The following is a 25,957-nucleotide window of genomic DNA, read 5'->3' on the forward strand; positions in this document are numbered from 1 at the left end:
CAGAAATGAGGAGGGGGAGATGCCAGACAAAGAATGACCCTGCCAGCACTAAGTTTCACCTAAATTTAGTAAAGTATTTTTCAGGTGTCTGGGTCAATGCTGTCTTCTTTTGCATTCCTAAAGACTTGATCCCACCCACCTCAGGTTATCCTCTGGAGAGGCTTCAGCTGTGGACTATAACAGGAAGCCTCTCTGTAATTAGCATTAGCTGGGATGCATGAGACACTTCAGAAGCCAAGGGGGAAAGGGTAGTGCTACAGACACCTGCAGCCTTTGCAAAACCCACTTGCTTTAACCGCACTCTCAGTTACAAAGTTGCACTCTCCCTTTCCCACTAGTTTTTGGAGCCCATCACTCCCTTGCTGTAACAAACTGAATTGGCTGAAAATTAAATCGATCCCGTTTTTTCTGGAATAGTTCCTGGCATTTCAAGCACCTGACCAGCATCAGAGAGGGTTTACAGTAAGCAGCTGCAACAGATAGAAAAATACTTGTCTCTTTGACCAGAGACAACATCAGAAATCAGGGTTAGACAGCTGATGCTAAGCTAGGAATGACAGGAATGAGGAAACAGAGGCAAGTCACCTAGGAAAACATTGCAGAGAGGGAAGATCAGAACTCAAAACACAAGTGGAAAAACAGAGCCAACGAGAAAGAGAGAATGGGAGAGGAGAAACAGTTACTAAGAACTTGGTGTAGGAGCCAAGTCATATCATCCCTCTGCTATCAACACTTAGAAAACACAGCAGTTGAGAACATGCCCATCTCTTCCCAGCTCAGCACAAAGCAGAAACCTGAGCTTACCACCACTGGCAGATAAGCTGACAGCTCAGGTGCAGGGGCTGAGATGGAGACACAGCAGATCTCCCACACATCACCAAGCTGCCACAGAGAACTTTTTTCCTCCCTACTTTTTTGAAGTCTAGGATCATCTAAAGATGATCTACATATTCTCTGCAGAATAATCTATCCTCCCACTTTGTGCCAGCCCCAGCTCCTCCTTGACCTCCACAAGGTCAATGTGGTAGGAGAGAAAGCAGGTTAGCAGGGTTACTTCTACCAGCTGACCCTCCTGCACCACCTCACCTTGCAGCCTGCCGAGCATCCATGCCAGACAATGGATGCCAATAAATAAGTGATAGCCTGTGTCAGTGCTGCTCTACTGCCACAATGGTTTATCTGCCCTAGGACCAGAGGCTCCAGCCTGCTCTGCACTCACAGCTCCAGCTGGGGCCCAGGGGAGCTCTGTCAAATCACAGACACTCCAGGCTGCAGCTCAAGCACCACAAAACAAGGATAACATCACTACTTCAGAAAACAAACCAAAAGAAGTATTGTGGAAGTACTACCTCCATACAGCAGCTACTAATTCTGCCTCCAAACTCATCCTTAAATCCAAGTCTGAGACCATCCAATGAGCAAAGGAAGAACAATGAACACCTTTCCAGCTGGAGCCAGGCAAGGTTCCTAGAAAAAGCTGAGCAATTACCTATTTACCACAATGCACACACAGAGTCATGCTTTTTGGGTTTGGCATAGCAATTTCTTTGGTCTAACAGGACAAATTTCTTCAGAAACATCCACATCAAAAATGGGACTGAGGAAGATGTGGTGTGCAAAAGTTAAACATACAGTTGTTCTAGTCTTGCAATGCTTTTATAACACAAAGTATACAACTGACCTATTTTAAACTAAACTAATACAAAAGCTGATTTATTTACACCTGTGCAAAACAACCCCAAATTACATGCTTTTGGGTGTGTCAACTGAGGACCAGACAGCAGCATTCTGAGTTACAGTCTCTCATTTCTGTCTCAAAGTGTATTTTCCTAAGACCTGAGATTTTTTTGAGTGCTCTAAAGACACATGTACATTCTTCTCCATTTGCTGACAACAGCTATAAATAAAATTACATTCATTGACTTCATTTTGAATGCTACAGTGACATTTGAAACACCTCTAGCAAGAAATATTAACAAAAAAATATGAGATAAGCCATCTTAATAAGCAAGTACAGGCAGGAAAGAAAACAACTGGCTGACTAGGATCCTCAAAACTGCTGAGTCCTCCAAGCCAACTAATTAACTTGGGCCATAAATAATACGTAGATGCGGTCAATTTAACTATCAGCAGTTTACAATATCAAAGTCAGGTAATTACTACAACTTTGTATTTCAACAATGAAGAATTCTCTTCCAGTTCAACTGCCAAGTACAGAAAATAACTTTAGCTGCATTTATCCATGAAATTTATCTTTTGCAAAATGTTCCTGTGACACCAGGATGAAGAACTAGCCTAAGGCAAAGGGTGTGAAAATGCATTTTCTTGTAATTTACTTTATGCTGCTCACAGGCCCACAGGGTGGATGGATTTAAATGGCCTATTCAAATAATGATTAGATTAGTATAGATTAACATCCTGTTCCATGTTTGTAATTCAAACACTTTCCTAAACATTTGGCATCAATCTTTAGGGAAAAATGTGAGTGATTTCCCTATCACCACACACTTAAATGCTTTAACATGATTTAAATGCTTTAACAACAAAGACTTTGATCGAACAACAAAATATGATGAACTCTGTCATGACTTCTGCAGAGGCTTGCTTTTGGACAAAACATGGTAACTGCCTAAAGTGCACATTTTGAGAGCACTCTATGAAGCTAACAAACATATAGAACATTAAAAAAAAAAAGGCACTTCAGTATGTTTTGAACAGGAAACCAGTTAATTTGACAGGTAGGAATCTTTGTGCCTGATGATCAAAACCAAGTGCTTCCAGGCACTTTCTGCTAAGAGACTTAAGAACTCAGAACTGTCTTTTTCTTATCTCATTTTTATTCATTAATTAAGTGAACAAGTGGGGGGGGGTGTGATAAATTCCACCCCCTCTCCCAGTCTCTTTGCTTTGTACTGACTGAACAAACCTCAAACATTTGAAGAATAGGCTGCTCCAGTTAACCAGTATGTAAAGGTCTATTTATTTTAGATTGGGTTGTTGCTGTCAAAAGAGGACATCCCAGACTCCTCCCTTCTCCATTCTGTCCTCTGTGCCAACCACTCAACCGATCCAGTTACAACTGGAAGAAAAATCTAATACACAGATTGGCAGGGAAGCAATGAACAGTGCACTGGGAGTCTGCCAGATCATCTAAATACAGAGCAAGATGTGCTCCTACTCGCATTTCTTTAGAAATAATCATGAAACACAATGTAAATCATCTAGATGATGTAGAAATAATACACAGACAACACACACTTGCTGACAGAGTTTACAACTCTGTTAGGCATGTAAAATATGGAACTGACTGATACCTTGCTAGGGGTGCTTCCATTGCAACCCACATTGATCTAACCCAGTGTGCCCTTCTCTGCCATGCTCAGTCACTGCCAGGCAGGTGGGCAACAAGAAAACAGACACCCAGAGTACTCATTCTTGAAATTTTTCAGAGGGGAATTTACAGAAGGGGAGAGGGGGAAGAAACAGGAGAGATAATTTAATTAAAACTAGAGCAGTGGTTTGGTTTTCAGCAGTACTTGCCTAGGAGAATTGCTTTTGCTGGCACTTCCAGCCAACACTCTACCAAAAACTGTGCAAAACAGCCTAGGGATTGCTGTGAAGCAAGAGTAGATCACATTGAGAAGACTTGATCAGGCAGGAACTCTGCAAGTGATTTAACAAGTATATATCTGGCAAAACTATTAAGCATATCATCACCACATTCTCACTAACCATTACTAGTCCTCTCTCTGATAACAAGTCTTCTACCCTCCTCCAGGAAAACATGTCAGGGTAGTGGGTAGAAAATAAGAGTGGAGAACACAGGAATAATTTTTTCAAATCTAGATATTAATAAAACAGCATTAGGAGGAGAGGATCTGTGAAGATACCCTTACACCAGCTAATAATAGCAAATCTTTGGGTTTGGGTTCCCCCACCTCTAGTTTTTCCTTTATTATTTCACAGCCTAAGGCAGCTGCACTAATATCTTTCATAGGGCTGGTGAAGCAAGTAGCATTAAGGATTTGTCACAAGGAGCTTGGCTCAGTGTTTAATGTTTTATTTGTAAATTGGACTCAAAAGCAACTGCTCCTTAACAGTCTCTAAACACTCCATTCAAAGAAGCTTGGCCAACAACAGTGAAAAAAACTGCAAGAAGTCTATGACTTCTTCTGAAGTTTGGGGAGTAAAGAATTAATCAGGATTTCATCTGCTAAACACGAGCCTCCAGCCCCAGCCCTTCAGGAAGCAAAGGGCACCCCAAGAATGCTTCACCCTCTCCCTGCTGGCCCCAAAAGTAAAGAGGGCAGCTGCTGGGCTGCCCACACACAGGCACACAGCCAAAGCTGCCAGCAGGGCAGAGCCACCTCAGGATGCCACTCAGGCAGACAGCCCTGCACCAGGAGGATTATCCCCCTTCTTTCCAGGGCACCAGTGCTCAGGCCCCTGTATTTATACTTGGCCCACAAGATGGCACTGACAGAAAAACTCTGCTCCCTCTTTCTTCCTCTCTGTCACAGGGCTCACCACTGGCCCTGCACTGATTCAGAGAAGGACTGCCACCTACTGAAAACACCACATCATTTTCCCACAAAGCTGAATCTCCCTCCTCACCTGCCTCTAAGTTATCCAACCAGCTGGATCCTGCTAACTTCAACCCAGAGGCAGAGTATGAGGCACACAGCTGAAGGCTGCTTTTTTACAGTAACAAGAGTCCAAGTTTTTTCAGCACTAAAATCTTCCCCACTATCTAGAATTTTTCAGTATTTCCTGAAAAAATGAAAGACCTGGTAAAATCTAGAAGTGTCAAAATAACATGCTGCTCTTCACATAGACAAACTCCAGCTCTCAGTAATACTGAGACAATCAGCCCAGCATCTGAAGAAACATCTAAACACAGTTAACTATAGTGAAATAGAGGGCTCAAGCTGAAACATGCAAGTGCTAGAGCCATTTGTGTATTCAGCTGAGCACAGTAAGATAGCTCCCCTGAAGGAAATGGAGAAATCATCATATTCTAATATTTATTTTCCTTTTAATTAGAACAAGGTGCTTTTCTCCTCTCATCAACACCATCTTTCAAAATCAAGCCTGTGAAAACTACTCTCCACAGCAGAATGCATATCACCTTTCCCACACATGCCAGAATATTTACATGCAAGCAGAAGTCAGGAACACTTGCAAAGCTGGAAGCACTTAAAAAAAAATCAGAGCAATTCACAAAAGATCTAGATTTGGTACTCCATCATTTAGAGATAACTGAAGTGATTTATGTCAACTCTTAAGTTCAAAGTAAAATGAAAATATTCTGGCGAGATGACAGTAAACAAAAGCAGCAGTCTGCTTTGCCAGGCTGGACTCTCTTCTGCATAGTCCTCATTTGAGGTAAGCTTCAAAGCAACTGTTCTGCCAGAATTACTCCCTTGCCAAAATGATGTAATACAGTCATTTTTAAGAGAGGAGAAAGTTTTCCAGGGTCCTGAAGAGATAGAGTTCTATCATCTCACATACTGCAGGAAGCACTTCAGCTCTGAGGACCTTCTTGGTCCACATGCATATGTTAAGAAAAGATAACATTACATCGTTAAGGTCTGCAGGTACTCAAGTTTTCTTCACACAATGTACCACCATCCATAACCTACTTCACTTATTTTTCAATTTTCCTCTGTCACAGACACATGCTTGGGAAATAACTTGACACCTAATAACAATGTAACTGTGTTCAGTAAATACAGTTGTAGTTGGATGGTGCAAGATATATCTACATTTGTATTTTTAGTAGCTTGCCAGCTAAAAAAATCCCTTCAAAACTATTCAAGAGAAAAGCTGTGTGAAGGGAGGGAAACTGAGACTTCATAAGTCAAATTTCACAAGGCATTCATAAAAACCACAACTGCAACTATAACCATCCTCTGGGAAGTAAAAAGGCAGGCAGGTCCTGACAGGAGCAAGACCTGACTTCTGAAAAGCACTTCTCTGCTGAGCACTGGGCTCATTGCAGTGCCACATTGTCCTGATGCCATCTCCACTCCTCTCTCTAGTGTCCCTGCTGTTCTCCTGCAGAGGGAAGAGCAGCTCACCTGCTCTCCTCCCAAGAGCTGAGCTCACACCTGGCACCCAGCACCCCTCACAGCTCACTCCCTGCTCAGGGCTAACCAGAAGGGCTCCCCTCCCACAGCCTCCATCCTCCAGAAAAACAGCAGATGAGCCCTTCCTCACTGTGCTTCACAACAAAGGAGGGCACGAGAGGGCTGAAGAAATCAGAGCAAGAACTCCTCTGACGAGTCAGGAGAACAGTGAACAAATCAGGAAGCAGACTCTTCTCCCTTTTTAAGCCTTAAGGACTCAGAGGTTCTGCTTAAAACCCTCCCATTCCCTCTACCCATCCTTTTCTCCCAACTTTCCTAGTTTCCACACCTTCCCTCAGATGATTAACTCTTCTATCAAAGAAGCAATGAAATCCTCCTGTGAAAACAGTTTGCTATATTTGAGCAATTGAAATCTTCTGTGCATTCTCAATTAATAGTGCAATACATTTTAATTGCTAGATGAAGGTTTATTTTATTCTCAAGATCCAAACAAACACCACAAATGAAGCAGTTACACAGAAGCCTCTCCCAAACCACAGAGCAACTCATTTGCAAAACTCTTCTGAACAGATCCATACCAGTGCTGTGGTTTAACCTGGCAGGCAGCTGAAGACCACTGAGACATTCACTTGCTCATCCCCCAGCCCAGAAACAACTAAAACAGTGAGGAGCAAACTAAAACAACTAAAACTTACAAACACTAAACATTAAAGCACAAAAACATTCTAAATCCAAACTTCAGCACTATACCAGCTTCTAGGAATAACATTAACTCCCCTTCCTCAAAACCAGGAAGACCAGTTAATATTTACTGTTTCACTACAACTTGCCTTTTACATGCTGACCCCCAAGACATGACTGAAACATTTTGGATATATTCTGACAAGCTAAACTCACCCTCACATGTGCTTCATGCAGCAAAGGAATCTGCACCCACAATAGATCCATTGGGCCAGACTCCACATGCACACAGTCTTCCATGTTTGTGTTCAAAGTACCACAAATCGTGCAATACAAAAAAACTGGCAGGAATTAAAATATTCATGGTCTAATTCAAGATTTCAAGATTATTTTTTATTTGGACAGTACTGAGCATAGATCTAAAAGTAGCAAAAAAAACCCAATTAGCATATTCCCCAGCTATTTGTTACATTATTTGTTACAAAGACACACTTGTAATCCATCTTTGTTACTTGATAGCTTTTTTCTAAGTCTTTTTTAAATTATGGAATAGGAGGTGCTTTTGAACATGTACCCCAAAAATGAGGTTCATTCTTCCTCTTTAATGAGAGCCACTGGACTAATTTTAGTCAAGAGGTGATAGCACAATACTGTGCTACTGTTGATGCAACCAGCTCACACAAGGCAGAATCACAAGAAATAAATTCTCACAGAAAGATAAGGAAGGTTTAAGTGAAAAGGGAACCATGTAAGGATTTAAAAAGCTACCATGCACAATTGTGCTATAGACTGGGTTTTACTAAATAAAACTGTAACAGTTTCTGATATTACCATTCTTCTCTGTCCAATGCCATATGTTCCTGCCTCTCTGTGTCACCTTCTCAGCTAGCATGACATCATCCACAAATGGCATACAAGAGGAGACACTGGCTTAATCTCAGAAAAAAAAATGTTTTTCCACCATTCTATCTGTAAGACAGCCTTACAGTAATATTCAAAGGCTTCTCTTTAATAGGAATACAAAGGATTAGTAAACACATGAAACAGTCTCAGTCCTAGGCCTGGCTGGTCAGCGCACCATAAAAATTCTTCATATCACAAGAAGCCATTCTTATGAAAATAATGCAAATAAGTCAAGCAACAGCATCTCCCTGTCTTAAAAACACATATCTACACATGAGAAAAAGGATAGAAATTGAGGGTGTGAGGGAGACAGTATTCACATGTTGGAGGTCTGTATGTATAAGACAAGATGCAGTGATACACTACACTTCACTGTACAAAATATCTAAAATATATTCAGAATAGTTTTGTGAGCAAGTAGAAATCGGGGTGGGAGTTAGGGGAATGAACACAGTAGACACATCTTAATTAAAGATACAACTTTTCCCCTTTGAAAAACACACCAGTAAGATCTCAGCCTTGAAATAAAACTTCACAATGTGTGGTCTGTAAGCGAAGAGTGGTAACTTTAAAACATTGAAATTCTGGAAAATGTTTATGATATTTAAGAATCATGAAGGCATTTGGCAGCAAACCTCTGGGTTAGAAAGACATTGTGTTGGAATAAACCCAGGAGCAAATCTAAGGAATATTGTTCTTGGCAAAATAAAGATGATAGTCTGAACAAGGGCTGAAAGAAATAAGTAGATGATTTAATTTCTGTATCACCATCCTACGACTGGCATAAAGTTCTTCAGTACTAGAAACCTATTTATTCCTAATTCACTGACAAATGAATGTCAGCCAAGTCCATCCACACAAACACACCTTCCTGATAAAAATAGGTTTTTAAAAGTCAGCTGGCAGAATACCTTCCCAAGTCCATGCTGGTAGTAGGATTGTAGCCATGATAATCTAAAGAAGTGGACAAGGCTCAGGGGAAAGAACCATCACCTAACAGATGAACTGATGTGTTAGGGGTGGGTGTAAGGAAAGAACACAGACAGGTACCCCCACTCCCAAAAGATTACCTGCTCCACCAGAGTGACACTGGCACCCCTTACAAACTTTTCCCCAAGGCCAGAGCTCCATTATAAACATTCATAGACATTCGTATATCTTGATTAAATCTTGAGTGCTATGAATTATATTTTACAAATTTGCATGCAGTGTTCTGAACCTTAAGGGCAAATCACTCCTGCACAAGAGGTTGTATAATATATAACTCAGGATCTCCTTACACTGTGTCTTACACAGTGTAAGACTGCCAGGTTTGCTGTATTTCTTCTTTTGTTAGTTTACTATAGAAATAAAGTCCTGGGTTTGGCATTGCTGCCTCTGTAATAAAATGACCATACTTAAATCCTAGAGGCAAACAGGTTTCTTGGCAGGTAGAGAAAAAGTTCTCAGATCTATGACTTGTCTTTTTCCACTAGGCAGTTGCTATCTTAGCCATTAGTATAAAAGTCAGAAATGCAAAATATTTTTGAGCTCAAGAAACCTGTTAACATTAGATATTTGCAGATAAGCAAGCATTAATCTTTTATTTTATGAAAGCCAGCAAAAAAATCCTGCAAGACGCTACATACGGAATTTGATCACACAAACTGTGACATTGTTCACAGAATATATCAAGCATTCTGCCCTTTAAACAGCAGATACTAACATGGCTTTCCATTAACCTATTTTTGTTTATTATTCTACATCCAGCTGCTCCCCCAACAAACTTCACTGCTGTTGAACTATACAGTGATTTTTTCAGGGCTTGTTTTTGGTCCTGTGAGATGTCAAACAGCTCTAGTCAAAGAATAAGAAAAGACAGCAATAGATTCAGGAAGCTCTAGCTGCTTTGAAAGAGAACAAAACTAGAGTAACCTGACACAGGTACAAGATAAGCATAATGGCAAAACTTGCTAGGGCTCTGGTAGAAATAAGCCATCATTTTTTCATTTTTCTCTTCTTTGCCGGACTTCTGCAGAAGATATACCTGCAGTGAGTTCCTTCTCAACTATACATATTCAACCATATTCTTGTAGAACACAGTCCCTCATGTACAACAAGTATCTAGGACCCTGTTTCAAAAAGCAGGTCATGCTTCTCAGAAAGGAGTACATTAAATGTCTTCCCACCCAAAGAGAAAACTGGGTGGGAAAACAGCCTTTAAAGCAAAAATGGCAAGAACAGTATATAGCAAATATTCTATTTGCCTAAGGAAAAGGTGCACAGTAAGATGTGAACTGACAACACAGGTAGCTATGCTACAGTCCTCTCCATCTATACAGAGATTCTGCAACAGCACTGAAAGCTCAAAGTAGAATAAATTACTCAACACCACAATTATTCTAAGGAAGCACTAATGACTTTCAGAAGGGAAAAAAATGGAAATTCAGTCCCGGCTGGAGGTCTTAGGAACATTTTGTCATTAATAGGTCTCAGCTCCTTGCATCTGCATACAAGAAAACTGTATTAAAAATAATTTTAAAATCCCAGTACTTGCAGCACATTCTTCTGGTTATTTCTGGAATCATGCTTGGCTTTACGAAGACTGCTGCAAGCTCGAAATTAAGTCTTCTCATTTCTCTGGAACACTTAAATACCAAAAAATACTGGGGGGTGTGGGAAGCAAGCCATTGGTTTCCTCTGAGGAACAGAAATCCTCCTCATTAGAATTTGAAATATCCTTTGTGAATGTTTTATTATCTTTCTAACCACCCAAACTTACTGGGAAGCAAGAGGAAGAAAATAAAAACAACTTTCAGACACCAGCACTTTTCCAAACCAACAGATTTTCTCATCTCTGCCCCTTATCTTACATGTAGGAAAAACAACCAGTTATCATGTCCTCCAATAAAAGGATCCACAGATGAAAGCATCTCTAAGAAGTCATCCATTGCTGTGCAACTTTCTGTTATTCACAGCAGTTTATCAAATTCTCAAACATATTGTACCAAAAATGGAGACCTACAGAGATGCAGTAAGGCAAGGAGCTCTGACATGGCTTTCTAGAAATGCAACACCACTGCTTCCAAGACAAGTTCAGATCTGGGAGCAAAAAAAGTGCTTGTGCAATGCTGATCTTAGGCTAATCAAACCCCTACCATGCTTTCACCAGACTCAAAAAACTGCACACAGAGAAATCATCTAATCCAACCATATAATTCATATTCAATGTAAGGCTCAAGCACAACCCTTATAGATCACAGAAAACTCCACACTATGGAATACCTATTAGAAAAAGCACCACATTAGTGCACAGAATAACATCACACCACCCTAGAGCTTCCTCTGATATGGGTATCACTGTCCAAATGTTTCTATTATTTAAGCTACCACATACACATCCACATCCACCCCTTTGTCAAATATTTGTACTCACCACTAACTCCTTGTTAGCTCATCTGCCTTCTCTGAAATGATCCCCCAAAGCAGTTCCAGAGATGCTCCTCACACTCTTTGCTCAATGCAATCTCTAAACCTTGACTGCAGCTCAGGAAGCATCACACAGACCCTGCAGAGGGGAGCCATGGCATCTCCCCAGCTCCCAGAGTGAGGAAGGCACAGATCCTCCAGGGCTGACTCACACCTTGTTAACAGAGGGAGAGGAAAGAGCCCAGGAGGAGCGGATGGCCAAGAGGCCCCTGCCAGCTACTCCCTGGTGGAATCCAGGTTGTCATTGCTCCCATCTTTGGCCACAGGTAGGGGGTTGGAAAAATTAATGAGAAAACAACAGGGAACAGAAAATGTACAGGCCATAAATACATGCACAGGAGCTCCATAAGCCCAAGCATTTGTGCTCTTTCTTGCCAGCCTCTGAACTCTCTGGTAGCTTGTGAGTAATTCCTGTTCCAACATGCTGAGCTGGAAGCCACTGCTGCCAGTTACCTCCACGTAAGAAAGGTGTTTCCGGCAGTCTTGCTGAGAAACCCCTCAGGCCAGGTTAACAATTTGACTATACCCAAAAATATTTGGACTTTTAGACCAAGGCCAAAGTTATCTTTTCTTTCAATCATTTTTCTTCATTTTCTCTTCACCCCAAGGAAAAGAGCTGACAAAAGCTTCCTGCAACTAGAAAAGAGACCAAGCTGCAGCATTGTAACTATTCCCTGCCTGTCACAATTGCAATAGTTTCAAGCTTTGTGAAAGACCTGATGAATGAAAATTACTAAAGGGGAGGAAACTATATTAATGCTATTTTCCCCTCTCTTTTATAATACTCAATTTATTTCTGCATTGAGATCTGAAGCACCTCCTCCCCCAGCCCTCCCCAGTTCATGAATGTCTACCACTTGAAGTTTGAGGCTTTCATGTTTTGAACATTCATGTGTATGAGCAGTTTCAACGCAGCCCTAGAAAAAAACAAATGGCAGTGGCAGCTGCTCCAAAACAAAAAATAATTCATGACATAGTGCACTGTTCATCTCAGAACCTGGTTTCTGAGTATTTCAGAACTTAATTTGGTTTTTCTCCCAAGAAATTCTAAGGGACTTTCTACGATTCTATTGGAGGGGAGATAGGAAGGCAGGTGAAAATGTAAGAACATATTCACAAGACTGCTAAAAGCGGTCTTAATTTCCATCTTTATCCATGAGGGAACCTAAGATTAAGAGCAAGCCCTGCAAGTATTATTCATTTCACTAATGATACTTCAATGTTTAGAGGCCTCAGGAAAGCAATCAGAGTCTTCTTTAATGACAGTCGCTTACTGCCTGGCAAAATCACAGGCAAGACCAGAGGTACCATAAGACCCTGTGAATTAATTAAGGCAACACTACATTAATTTAAGTTCAGAAGCACTAGAAACCAAGTTTTCCACCCCCCAAAAAAAAGTCTCCAAGAAATGAAACTACTTTCCAACGCAGAGAAGCTGAAACCTGTTTTTAATCTCATCAGTTCCTTCCCACACACCAACATCAAGTAAACTCGACAGCAGTATGTACTTGCTATAGCTAAATATACCAGCAATATTCGAGAACCTAATTTGCAACCCTGCGAACACACGTTCGGAAAAGATGGCAGTTTGCTGAGCTTTTATGTAACGCAAATTTAAATAGAAGAAACAGCACCTGCCATTTTCTTCAATTAGCATTTCACTCGGCTCTAGGCAACTTAATTTCTCTTAAGACGCCCGCTGCGCTTCCAAAGCGATCCCACGAACAAACCGGACACAATTTATACGTACCGAGAATTCACTGGGACAGAGCAGCAGCGGTTTTAGGGTCCCGGGGCCAGGCAAAGCCGGTCCCGGCACTCGGTGTCTGCAGTGACAGAGGGACGGGGCGCGCCCTGCCCGCCCGGCGCTGCCCGAGGAGCGGCGCGGCCCTTCCCATTCCCGCTGCCGTTCCCATTCCCATTGCCGTTCCCATTGCCCGCGCCCGCCGGCAGAGCCGCATCGGCGGTGCCGAGGCAATGCGGGGCGGACGGCGGCGGCTTCCCCGCAGCCCCGGGCCCGCAGCCCCCCGGGCCCGCAGCCAGGGGAGGGGCGGCCGCCACCATCTTGTCAGCCGCGTCCCCCGGCACAAAGGGAGGGCGAGGAACCCCCCGCCCCCGGCACCGAGCGGGCGCCCCAGCCCCGACTCACCTCCAGGCGCAGGGAAGCACCGCAGCCCCGCAGGAACTCGCGGATGTTGCTCAGGCACTCGCCCTCGGTGCGCGGCTCCGGGTACACCTGCAAGAGAAGAGGCGGGCGGCTCAGCGCGGGCAGCAGCGCGACCGCAGCGCCCCGGGGCGCGGCCCCCGCCCCGCCGCTCCCCTCACCTCCCGCTCCCCCGCGGGCAGCGGCGCCGGTCGCTCGCACTGGCGGCTTGAACCGGGAAGTAAACACGGAGCACAGGAAATGGCGTGCGAGGGCGGGGGGCAGCGGGCGGCGGCACGGGCAGGGGAGCCCCGGCCAGGCGCGGAGCGGGCGGCTCTGCCCGGCGGGGCGGGCGGAGAGAAGGACGGACGGAGGGATGGACGGACGGACGGACGGAGAGAGGGAGGGAAGGAGGGAAGGAGGGAGGGAGGGAGGCGCGGCCGCGCTCGGCCCTCCCCAGCCCCGCCCCGGCTGCGGGCGGGAGCGCCGTGGGAGCGGCCCCGGCCTCGCCGCACCGTGCTTCAGACGTTTCCAAAATGCTGCCACACGGACCCCGGTGCCGTGACGGGTTTGGCTGCAGGGCGGAGCGGCCCGGGGACCGCCCGGGGACGGCCCCTCATCGGGAGCAGCAGTGACCGCGCCGCGGGTGCCGGTGTCGCCAGCGGGGCTCGTCGGTGCCCTCCTCCTGACTCCGGTCCACCCTTGCGGATCGGTTTTCCAACGAGGAAATACATCAGAAATGCTCCGAAGACCTCCGCGGAAAATACCAGCAGCCGGAGTTAATAATCTACCAATTCCAGGGTCTGATGTTAATGACCTTTACCTGTGGTTTATTAAACAGCGCTTTCCTACGCCAGAAGAAAAAAAAAAAAAAAAAAACCACTTCACAAAGAGGAAAACCTTGACTGAATCTAAGACAATTTTTTGGCAACGCTCTGCTCTCTGCAGCCGCACTCACGGTGCCTTCAGCTCAACCTGTCTACCCCGAAAGCAAAGCGTAGCCCTTCCATGGAAAAGCTGCCAACCCCAAGAGCTTCAGGGACATGGCTTAACTTACCAGAGCTTAACTAAATTCTGTGTGCACAACAGCATCGCTTCACAATAAATTCACTGATTTCTGTCAAGTAGTTTAGCAAACAAATCCTTGCCCAAACTCGTTCTGTCAGAAGGGGAAAGCCTAGCACAGAAGTGCAGTGGCAAGGCGCTGGAAACCGAGGTGTTGCAAGACAGTGTCATGGCCTTTGATCATGCATCACACTCAGAGGAGGTTTGTTAAATGCACATGCGTGTCAGGGTTACATAAACTCACAGCATAATCCACCTGCATAGCTCTGGGAACTTCACATAAGGTTGATTCCAAATATTCTGTCAAACTGAAACCAAGGTAGTGCTTTCCCACATGATTATAAGATATAAAGGATTCCTCTGACCCCATGATATGACAAAAATTAACAAATGTGATAGCATGACAGGGTGAACCTGGCACAAAGAAACCTGAAACACAAGTCACTATCATTTTATAAACAAAATTCGGATGAGTTTTAAATGAAAGCCACTAGTCTGTAATACAAGGAATTTGGTAACAATATGAGTTGAAAAATTTTCCTTTCCTCAAGGAGAGCACACATACACACACCCCTCCAAACTCCTCCAACTGTTTGGTACTACAATAAATCACTACAATAAATAACGTTACTACACTAAAACATAAAGAGAATCCTAAGGAAGCCCTATGGAAGTACTACAGCCCAAAGGATAAATTCAGTAAGTTTGAAGGACACAAGAGGTGAGAGAGCCCTCATGAAAACACCACAGCCTTCATGTCTCTTGCTTGAAATACTTCTGATTACTCTATTAACTTATTTCTTAAATCTAGTAAGAAATCTAAAGCTATCATGCCAACATCCTTTGTTGGAATAAGATGCTGGGAATTTTTTCAGTGTTGATGCTTCTAGTATGCTCTCTCCTATATGTTCTTAATTATCACACACAACAATGATATAGTTGTAATTTATAACTGTTTTATCTTAAACTATTTGCATAATAACAGGTTTATCTCGTTTTACACGTGTTACTTCCTTGTCTTTTTTGTACCCACTAGTTTCTTTTTCATCTACTTTGTTCATCGAGGCCTCTTTTCATTCTGAGAAACCTTAACTTTATTTCTGCTCTTCAAATACGAATAACATCTCCCAAGAAATCACAGTAAATTGAGGTTTCCCTTAAAAGAAGCAAATGTCTTGTTTTGTAATGTAATCCACATAAACATAAAATGTCCCAAAGTCTCCAACACATTAAACTCAGTAATTCTAAAAACCCAGACTGTACTATCACCTCATAAAAGGCTGCATATAATTCATAAAAGACTGAACAATAACTGGAAAGAGAACCAAAAACATAAAAAAAAAAAAAAAAAAACAAAAAAAAAAAACAAAAAAAAAAAAACCCCCCAAAAAAACCAACAAAACACAACAAGCAAAGAAAACCCAAACCCAGCAAATTGTTCCCTGTCAGGTCTGGAAGCTTAAAATACTTGCCAAATACACCACTGAGACCACCTTAGTCTCCCCAGCATTCTAATGCATGTTTCCAGTTAAAAAACCTCTTCTCAAAACAATAAAATAAGTTACAGGAAATATTTTTAAATGTTGTTTCTTCCTTCAAAATAAGGGAAAATACTTCAGAGTGGTAAAAGAAGCAGGGTACACTTTCTCAGCTCTGTGGCCACAGTGGAATTTTTATACAACAGAAGACAGAAGCATATGGGTAAAGAATTTAAAAATATCTTAGCATTTGCATCCTGCTAGAAATGTAAAACATTAATGATCCCATAAAATGGAGCAAATCCATTATTTACCTGGAAAATTGTACTGTGATTCTGGCAACCTGCTCAGAGAAACACAGTAAGGGACGTGAAGAACAAAGTCAGCCCTGTGACAGAATGTTGAAGTGCAGTTATGTGGCCAGGCCCATGATAAAATCACACATATGGTACATGATATCCTTTACACTTACAGGAAGCTCAGGAGCATGACCTTTCACACAGATTGTATTTATAGCCTCACAGACTATTTAAAATGTACCAGAACATTATGCAAGCAGACCACAGACAGGTAAGTCCTAGTCTCCCTGAAAGAATACAGCAAATGCATTCAGAGACAAAGGATAAACAAAATAAAAATAAGGTCATATTCCCAAATTACTTAGCTTGATAAAAAGAAGGTTGCATGTACATAAAGCCAGTGGAATAAAGAGGTTATGTATTTTCCTCTCCAGTATTTGCTTCATCCTTTTCCTATCCCAGACCAACACCATTAGTTCATAAATGGGGATTGTCCACTTCTTATATGTACACACAGCTCTTAGTACAGATGCCTCAGTGTCCAACTGGAACTTCTGTGTGCTCTAGTAATACAAATAAAAAAGGTTAATAGTAATTAGAAAAGACAAGGATTCCACAGGGGTATTACAGATTCTTAATTAGGGACCAGGGTGCCACGGTGGAATCTAGAGAGACAAGAGGAAGGTAATATGCAGAGCAGCCACTGTTTAAACCACTTCTTTGTGGTTCAGGGACAGGTTCTGATTAAGATTTAATCTCTTGGGGAGCAGTGCTAGAAACCACAGCTAGTTCAATGAGGACACCTGTGTGATACTCTGCAGCTATCAAGGAGCAAAGTACATTTCCCACCATGCAAAAAAGGTGGGGAACAATGTATGATGCAAACAGACAGTCCCTAGCTAAATGTTCCATCCCTCTTGATCAGTTTAAATCTATAGTTTTAAACAACATAAGAAGTGAATAAAAATGGGCAATCAAGAAAAGGTATCACAGGGATGGTCATAGAAAAAGTGAAAAAGGCTACTGCTAGTTCATTTGGACAGAGAAGTTATACGAGGAAAATAAGCAAGGAATGTGTATAGCAATGAATAAAAAAAAAATAGAAATAATAAAAAAGCAAACCCACAGTTCTTTGATTGCAATCTCAATTAAACATGAAGCAATAAGAAGCAGGAGACATCTCCAACTATATGTATGGGAAATTAGCAGTTTACTTGCATTCATCTGCTGAACAAGCTGACAAACTGGGTCAGAGTGAAGTGTACAAGATCTTCGTATAGAAACTGGAATCTACTAGATAGACTGAGTAATGACAGTTCCTACATGCAAGTTACATCCATCATTTATCTAGCACAATATGTAACAAGTACAACACGTTTACTATGTAAGAAGACTATCTTAGTTACTAGAAAGCAGAAACTAATATGGAATGTAACACTTGCTGCAAACTAGTAGCCAAGTTCAGCAGACGCTTAAAAACATCCTGTTCAAGTGCATGGCTACTCCAGCCTGAAGTTCAAAGCCTGAGCCCCTAAGTAGGGGGAAATCCTATTCATCCTGCCTGGAGGTTTTTAAATTAGATTCCCCTTGCAACCCAAAACAGTTTTCTCCCCATGTTTCAGAACACCTTGTGCACACAAGCATTACTGCAATCTAATCAGTAAAAATACCATAATTGCACAATGCAACAAAGCTAACAAAAGGTTCCTATTGATCACATTCAGTCCCACAGCAGCTGTGTTTCCCTTGCTTCCAACCCCTTTGACTGGCCAAGGGCAACTAATCTTCCAATGGGGCAAACACCTCCTGCACAAGCACTAGAGCTGGGATTTGTTGCCAGGGTTTGTGTTTGGGGATAAAAATGAGACTATAAACATCATGAGGAGGAAGCCTGGCCATTCTCACACCAGCCTGGGTGGTGAAGCTGCAGGAGATTCACTGCAGGTTCCCTCCCCAGCCCTCCCAGCTCTTGCCTCCTGCACCCATGCCCACAGGGCCCATCCCTTTCAGCATTGCTCTGTCCCAGACCACCAGCCCTCACAAATTGCACCCAGCAGGGATGGAAAAGAAAGAGTGGCTCCACAGCTACACAGAAGGACATCCTCTGCTTCTCGAGGAAGCATCCACTGCTAGGGACCAATGGAAGGTGCAGCACTTCCTCCTCAGCCAGTGAGCAGTTGGGCTGAGAGCACTGCAGATGGAGCCCCGTGCTCCTCCCAGGACAGCAGGAGGCACAGCTGCACTTCAAAGGATCACATCTTCCACATCTCTGAGTAAGAGCACTGCAGTTGGGCCCAGCCACTTAAAGGATCACACACTGTACTGATGGCACATTAGATAAACATCTGTTTAGCTATAACTAAACTAAAAGCACAGATCAGGATTCTCAAGGAAGTGCAGTTTTGTTTTAAAATCATGTGTCTTGACAAGCACCAGACCTTGGCATGATACAGTTTCTGCAGTACTGTAGCTCTTCAGCATTGATTTTTCCCACCCTATAAAACCTGTGACCCACAAACTTTTCAATAACAACCTGCACAGCAATCAGCATGGGTTAGACACCTGTATTTTGGCTTGAGGAAACCTATGCTCTGAAAGCACAGCAGCAGGCAGTTAGAAAGATAGTCACATAGACAGTAAGAGCTAGATCCAGCAAAAGACTGAAGCTCCTACAGGTCATGCACTAAGCTGCCAACATTTTAAATTTCCACAACTCACCTAGGCTCTGCATACAGTACAAAGAGGAAGGAAGGTGCCTTACGATATGCCCTAAAATTCTTATTTGCTGAAAAGGATGCCCAGCCAGGAAGTTAATCAAGACAAAGCAAAAGGTAAAAGTAGGTATCTACTTAGGGTACCAAACTCCAGACATCTCCGAGGCTTACAAGAGTCCTTTGAGTGTCATTTGGAAGAACTCTCTGAAAAGTGGTTAGTGTCCATTTTTTATTAACAATAGAGCATAAAGGTTCCCAAACCTCTCACGCTTGGACATCACTGTTGGTGACAGCCACAGAAGCAGCTCTTAGATCCCATTGCCTCACTCCAAAGCCATCAGCAGACTAACCTCACATCTGGCATTCCTCTGCTTTACATCCTACATCCCCACACCAGTCCCTGTATTCCATCTTTCCATCTCTTCACCTCAAACCACACACACCCCCTTGCAAACCAGCAAATCCCACATTAAGCCACACAAATGTAAACCACCATCTTTTCTTTACTGTCCAACAGTAAATAAAGTTGTCCACACCAACTCATCAGCCAATGCTCTGTGCTCCCTCCATCTCCACTGTGCTATGCTAGCTCAAATCAGGAGCACTTTCAGTTGGCTGAAGACTCCTCCAGCTCTTCTGATTTCTTCCTCTGCACATGTTCAGAAATGCTCCTCTGCCTGGCTAGCCATCATTAACTGTGACCTACATTCAAACACACCAATGTTCTGCTTTAGCTGCTTCAGTTCTTTAGTGAAACAGCCCTTAAAACCTAAATTCAGTTAAGTCTGCAAATGAAATGTACAGTTTGGTTAAAATGTCAGCCGGGTCTTGTGGCAGCCATTATAAACAGCACCTTATGTGAAAATCAGAGCTGCTTTTTTCCATTAATCTGCCCTCCAAAAATTATTCTGTAAAACGGATTCAGCTGTTTGAGTTCATCTTTTCAAGATATATCCCCGAATTAAACAGTATTCAGGAAAGTAGTACCTTTTTTTGCAGTAGAAGTACTGTACTTTTGCCACTTCCCTTGGACCCTGTTTAAATTCACATCGATGTACATGGACTCAAGTAGCATCAGGGAAGTTCAGGTTGGATATTAGGAGGTTTTTCTTCACAGAAAGGGTGATGATAATTTAGAATGGGCTGCCCAGGAGGGTGGTGATGTGACACTTAGTGCCAAGGTCTAGTTAACAAGCTGGTGTTCAGACTTTATGATCTCAGAGGTCTTTCCCAACCTAATTGATTCTGCGATTTTGTGGAACAGACTCCTGTGAGGCAGGTTTTAACCCAGCCCTAAAATGTAAACACTATAGTCTAAGGGCACCAGGGCAGTCCATACAGTACTTTTGTTTTCTCAAGTTTCCATCAAAATTTGGTTCATACAGAAACATAGGTTCACACAGCATTAAGAAAATGAGAATGCCACCCAAGTAAAACTTGGGTGTCTTTGCAACTCCTATTAGGATCCTTGCAGCCCCCCTCGTGACCTGAGCTAGACAGGAGTCCTACCAGAACACATGCACAGGAGTGTGCCTGAAGGATGTGATATACACACATAAGAGAGTCTGGTTGCAGCTGCAGCAGTAATCTGCTTTCCCTTCCTTCCTAAAAGCTAAGAACTAATATTCCTAATTCCTGTGGTTTTGCTTATTTTCCTGCTATTTTAAAGAAAAGGAGGAAATCAGCTAGCATGCAACTGACCCCAGCCCCAAACAGCATCATCAGCCTCAGGCTGCAGAGCTCCAGGGCTGCCAGCATTAAGCAGGAAGATGTGTATTTCCCTGAAGCCAGTGCATGAAAAAAGCCTGATGAAGTGCAGCTCCAGGTGTGGGCTTGGCAGGAACTGAACCAAAGAGATTCCCCTGTGGAGGAAGGCTGATGGGGAAGGATTCTGCACCCCTTGTCACGTAAGCCCTGCAGTGCTTGCTGTGAAGCATCGCTGTTTTGATGCAGTGCAAGCTCAGGCTTCAGGAGTCCAATCACTCAGGGTTTGTTTACTCTGGGAGAGCTCTGCTGCTAGATATGCTGGCATCGCTCCTCAGTGTGGATGTAACATATGCCAGAGAGGGAATTCCTCTGCCAGTCTAACGGTACCACTTCCCCCAGTGACATTAACAAAGCCAACAAAAGCACTTCTCTGACAGCACAGCTGCACCAGTGGGGGGTGTATGATTTTAGCTGCTTTCCCCCTCCCCCCACCCCATGAAAATATTCCATAGGACTACCAAAGCCCTACAGAAGGGATGGATTCTCTTCTGGGCAAGCTGCCAACATCATCCAATAGCACTCACTGCAGAGCAGGAAAATGGAGACCCGTATTAAACGCACTTAGACCCAAGCAGTGTTTCATCAGCCAAGAGGAGACTGGGGCCTCTGCCCACAGGGTGTCAGTGATCCATGCCAGGGAGCAGCACGAAGGAAACTTCTTGCAGACAAAGCTGGCCAGCCCTGCTCAACTCCCCACCACGATTACAGTGCTGAGGCACTGAAACAGGTTGCCCAGATAAGTCATAGCCTCATCCCTGGAAGTGTTCAAGGCCAGGCTGGATGGGGTTTTCAACAACCTGGTCTGGTGGAAGGTGTCCCATGGCAGGGGTGTTGGAACTAGATGATCTTTAAGATCCATTTCTGACCCAAACCCTTCTATGGTTCTATTATTCTAGTGGTGGGTAATGGCAGCAACCACATCACACTGAGAGATGTGGAGAAAAAATGGCTTTGCTCTAGGCAGGAAAGTGAGGGAGAGGACAGAGGTGTCACACTGGCTGAGGATCAGGGAGTAAAGCTCAGCCAGCCAAGGTGCAAGACACTGCTTCCATGCTGCCAGCTTACAGTATTTTTTTGCAAGCCCTGTCATGCTTGAAATGTTTTAAGGTTCCAGCTCTTCAAATCACAGCCACTGGATAACTAATTAAAATTGTTATTTAAGGAAGATATATATTGAATTCCCCTCAGTGATCCATAGCCATATTTTAATAATATATATGCATGTTATATATAATATATAAATATATATGCATGTGTATGTATAAATACAATTACATACATACCTACTCTTCAAACTTCAATTTTAAGGCCAGACTTCAAGTTTTCTAAGGCTGGAATTACAATCTTAAACACTCAGCTGAACAATGTGGTGCCATCAGCCACTAGCATGCAGTGTAACCAAAGGGGAGCATGCTGGTGGCATCCCCACAGTTCTTTCCTTTCTCCACACAGACACAGAATTTGGAGGATAGTCTGGGTAGCAGGAGGGCACTTGAGGGCTAAAGAATTACTTTTTCTGTTTTCTATATTGTACAGGCATAGTAAGAATGTATATAAAAACTGTGGAAAAGGCATTAATAAGAGTAAGACCAGAACTACATTATTTTTCCATGTTTTCTCACAAAAAACAATTTAATCACCAACGGTTTCCTTAGCTACTCCCTCTTCTCAGGTCTGGCACACTCTTATTTAACTCAGTCTAGATCTTTATGTATTGACAGGATCTGGTTTTCAAGCAAAAAAGCAGAGCACAGAGATACAAGTCCTCTGCTTCCTCAATGAGCACAGGCAGACCATATTTCTTTGGATAATAATCACGAGAATTACAGAGCCAGTACATAGAGAGGAAAAGCAAAGGCATTCTCTTTCAAAGCATTGCACATCCCTGTTCTCACAAGGCAGTAGGAATAACACAGTCAATGGTAAGTCTGTAATAGGACCAAAAAAATCCTACAAAGCTCACAGTATCATTGATGAGAACAGCATGTATTTAGGGAAAAGGCTTTGTTTGGGATAATTTTCACCAGGCTCTCAGCTCGTCCTTGCAGCTTCCACCCTGGAGCAACAGCATTCACACACACACACTGACATTCCCCGAGCACCCAGGCACAGCAGACACACCTGTCCAGCACGGATTATTCTTGCCAGAAGCACCATCATCTCTCTTTGGAGGACTGTTGCTGAAGGAAGAGAGCATATGTACATTAAAATGCAGATTTTGCTTCCTGCCTCCCAGGTCTAGTCCTGTGATGACCTTCTGCTGTTGCAATACCAGCAACCACAATGCCTTCCCAGTATTTCAGTGAGCAAAAGCAGGACAGTCTTTGGGGTCAGCCAGGCAGACCCCAACAGCCTCACCAAGGCTTCAGGGTGAGAACAACCTGCCAGAAGAACTTCCAAAATGGAGGTTGGTCGGGGCCAAGTAGCACCTGGAAATTTCCACCTTAGGAGTAACATCTGCACTGCTGGTGGGATGTCCTCAAGCTCTGTCTGGGCTCCACATTCAGCTCACAGCCTGCATTGAATCCTCTACAATGCTACTGGCTTACAAAAAATATCACTTCTTGTTAACTCTGGGTCCAAAACCCCTTTCCTTTCTTCTTCCTTTGCAACACATGAAATACCACATTCAGGTTGTATCTTGTCACAACAGGAGAGAAGTGTACTTAGCCCTGATATTGATGTGTGAAATCAGAGATAAATGAGCATAAATCTCCCTTTGCCCAAGCAAAGGCACACACACTCATCGCGGGGATAAGGCTGGTGACATGGCTGCCACACATGGCACCCCAAACCCTCCTTTTGGATACTCTCAGTGCTTGTGCTCATACACACAATTCATTTGCCTTGTGAATCACAAAGGGTTAATTTATTTCTAAATTACAATTCAGAATGCTTATTTAGCCAAAGACCTCTCTCATTAAAGAGAGAATCATACACATGTATGGTATTTATACAAAGATCTTCACCTTTGCTGCCATCAGTCCCAATTAACGACCAAATTAAAGTCAGCACCAGTACCCAATCCTGCCCAGGGAGCAGGAATGACGTTTCCTTCAGCCACGCACCAGTCCCATCCCGCAAGAGAGAGCAGTGTCTGTTTCCCCGGGGCCAGCCCCGTCTCCCACCTCAGCCATGCGGGAGCAGCCAGAGGAAGCGGCTGTGTTTTGGATCAGCCTCCCACGCGCAGCAGAGCAGCTCCTGGGCTGTTCAATCCTGCGCTCAGGGACCGCCCGGGGATGGTCCATGCGATGGAGGGGAGCAGCCGCACACCCGCACGCTCCCCATCCCCTGGCGGCAAAGCCGCCCTGCCGTGCCCGCCAGGAGCCCCGACAGGAGGGGGCACCAGGGGTGTCAGATGGCTGCTGCAGCACATTCCCAGATGCATCTTCCCTATTTTCCCCAAAAAGAACAAAGTTGTCCTCAAAACGACGCTTTCTGTCGAACAGCTGACCAGGGATGAAAGTACAAACAGAACTTAATGGAGCGCGAAGCCTCATATGACAAGGAAAATTCCCGCTCCAATTCTGATCTCTGTTTACAACGTTGAAAGTGGGTCAAACTGGTCTGCGATGGAGGAATCTGTTTGGAAAATGATCTCCGAGAGGAAAAGCATCTAAGCGGCCGACAACTGCACTGCAATGCTTCCACGGGGATCCTTTCCCTGCCATCAAAGTGATTCACACAGGGTTGAAATCCCATAACTTGAAATTATGGCTTCTTATTCAAAATCCTTAAATTCAGCAATTCTCCATCTTTTGGAACAAATCAACTAATCATGTTTCAGCGTGGATCTCTGTGCTTTAAAAAACTAAGACGTGGCTGGGTTTGGACAAGGACAAAGCTTATGTTGGTTTTGCATGGTGTTTTTTTTTTTTAATAATTGCCCTCACTTTTGTTCATTTCCTGTGTTCAGGACAAGGTTATTGTGCAGTACCATTGCACTGCCTAACCCAGCTATTTTGTTTTACCCTGTTATGGTCTCTTTCAAAATCCGAAGGAACGATTATGACATTAAATGGGACCCCAAAAATAAGAAACAGTCTGTAACAACATTACTTTCCAAGGTATTTTCATTCTGACTTCCAGAAATCTAGTGAATTTAATATCTGTCCTTTCCAGTTCAAGAGAGAAAATGATAGTAATGTAAACAAATTCAGCCAAAACTTCCTGGGAAGAAGCTCTGTAGGTTGTTCTGCACAATGCTGGTATACAAATACACAGCAATCTAAAGAAAGAATATACTAACCAACCTTGAAACCCACTAATTTGTTTTATCGACCTATGAAAATTCTGTTCTTTGACCTTCAAGTGCTTGATTCCTTTTATGGTTGTACAATCTTTATTTATTAAAAATCTCCTACTAATTACTCTCAGGGTACCCAGAGCCTTTAAAAAGCACGAAATGCCAAAAAATGCATTACTACATTCCTGCATATATTGAATCCTCTTTCTGATCTGTTTTTGAAAGAAAGACATACATTTATAGGATTTTCTAGAAAACATCTTTAAAAGCACTCCAAGATGATAAACACTCCTTCGTATTTATAATTAGTATTTTTTTTAATGTTCTCTTTGGTTTTGGTTACTATTATGTATTTACAGAAAAATGAGCTCTGTGAGTCTTCAAAGTGTCTGCTAATGTCAGATATTTATAGAAAGTTATGATCTCAAATGATTTTAAGAAATGAATCAGTCTATATCCGTGGGACAAACCTTGTATCTTTTAGACTTTGAAAATGTCCAGTTTGAACCGGAGACTTTCAGGGCAAATAAAGAATAAAAATGCTCATATTTTAAATGCACTCAGTATAAAAAAAGTAACAAACAGTAGCAGCCGAAAAGACTTGGAAAAAATACCATGGCACAGGAAAGGATGTAAATTTTGTATCTGTTTACTAACAAACAAAGAAAAAGAATAAAGTAACACGGAAACAGCTCAGACGTAACATAGATGAGAATGTGAAAGAGGTATGGGGCATAAACTCTGAGTCTACATAAAAAGAAGTTAGATGGAAAAATGAGTTTGTGAGTCTCTCAGACACATCTCTGAATTAGAAAGTGCTTTGTGAATGGCCCATGGAAATAAATACAGTTACTCTCACAAAACCAAAGATCCCTCTGAAAATTTTCTTGAGGGGCTGTTTCTCCCCATACGTACAACTAAGTCAGAACCGGAGGAGACAGAGACGGCAGGGCCGTCTGTCCCAGCGCCCTGCTGGAGTGGGGTGAGCTGGGGAGGGGGAGGCTGCGAGGCGCCAGCGTTCCTGCCGCCCTGGCTGCCGTGCCAGCCCGCACAGCACCCGCTGCAATCCCGAGCTGCCGTGCCAGCCCGCACAGCACCCTCTGG

At 43.2% G+C, this 25,957-nt stretch overlaps 1 protein-coding gene across 5 annotated transcripts in view; it reads right to left on the reverse strand.

Annotated features, from left to right (window-relative positions):
- Positions 1 to 25,957, reverse strand: part of ARHGEF7 (Rho guanine nucleotide exchange factor 7) — a 112,879-nt gene that overhangs the window by 84,360 nt on the left and 2,562 nt on the right. For 3 of the 5 annotated variants that reach the window (XM_079323558.1, XM_079323554.1, XM_079323553.1), the window contains exon 2: positions 13,291 to 13,377. In XM_079323558.1, the coding sequence (XP_079179684.1) occupies positions 13,291 to 13,377 (87 nt within the window). Of the gene's footprint in view, positions 1 to 13,290; positions 13,378 to 13,460; positions 13,774 to 25,957 lie in introns of those variants that run through there. The other 2 variants (XM_079323557.1, XM_079323556.1) reach the window with 2 other exon arrangements.

Source organism: Erithacus rubecula (assembly GCF_903797595.1).
Source record: "Erithacus rubecula genome assembly, chromosome: 1".
Taxonomy (NCBI): Eukaryota; Metazoa; Chordata; class Aves; order Passeriformes; family Muscicapidae; genus Erithacus; species Erithacus rubecula.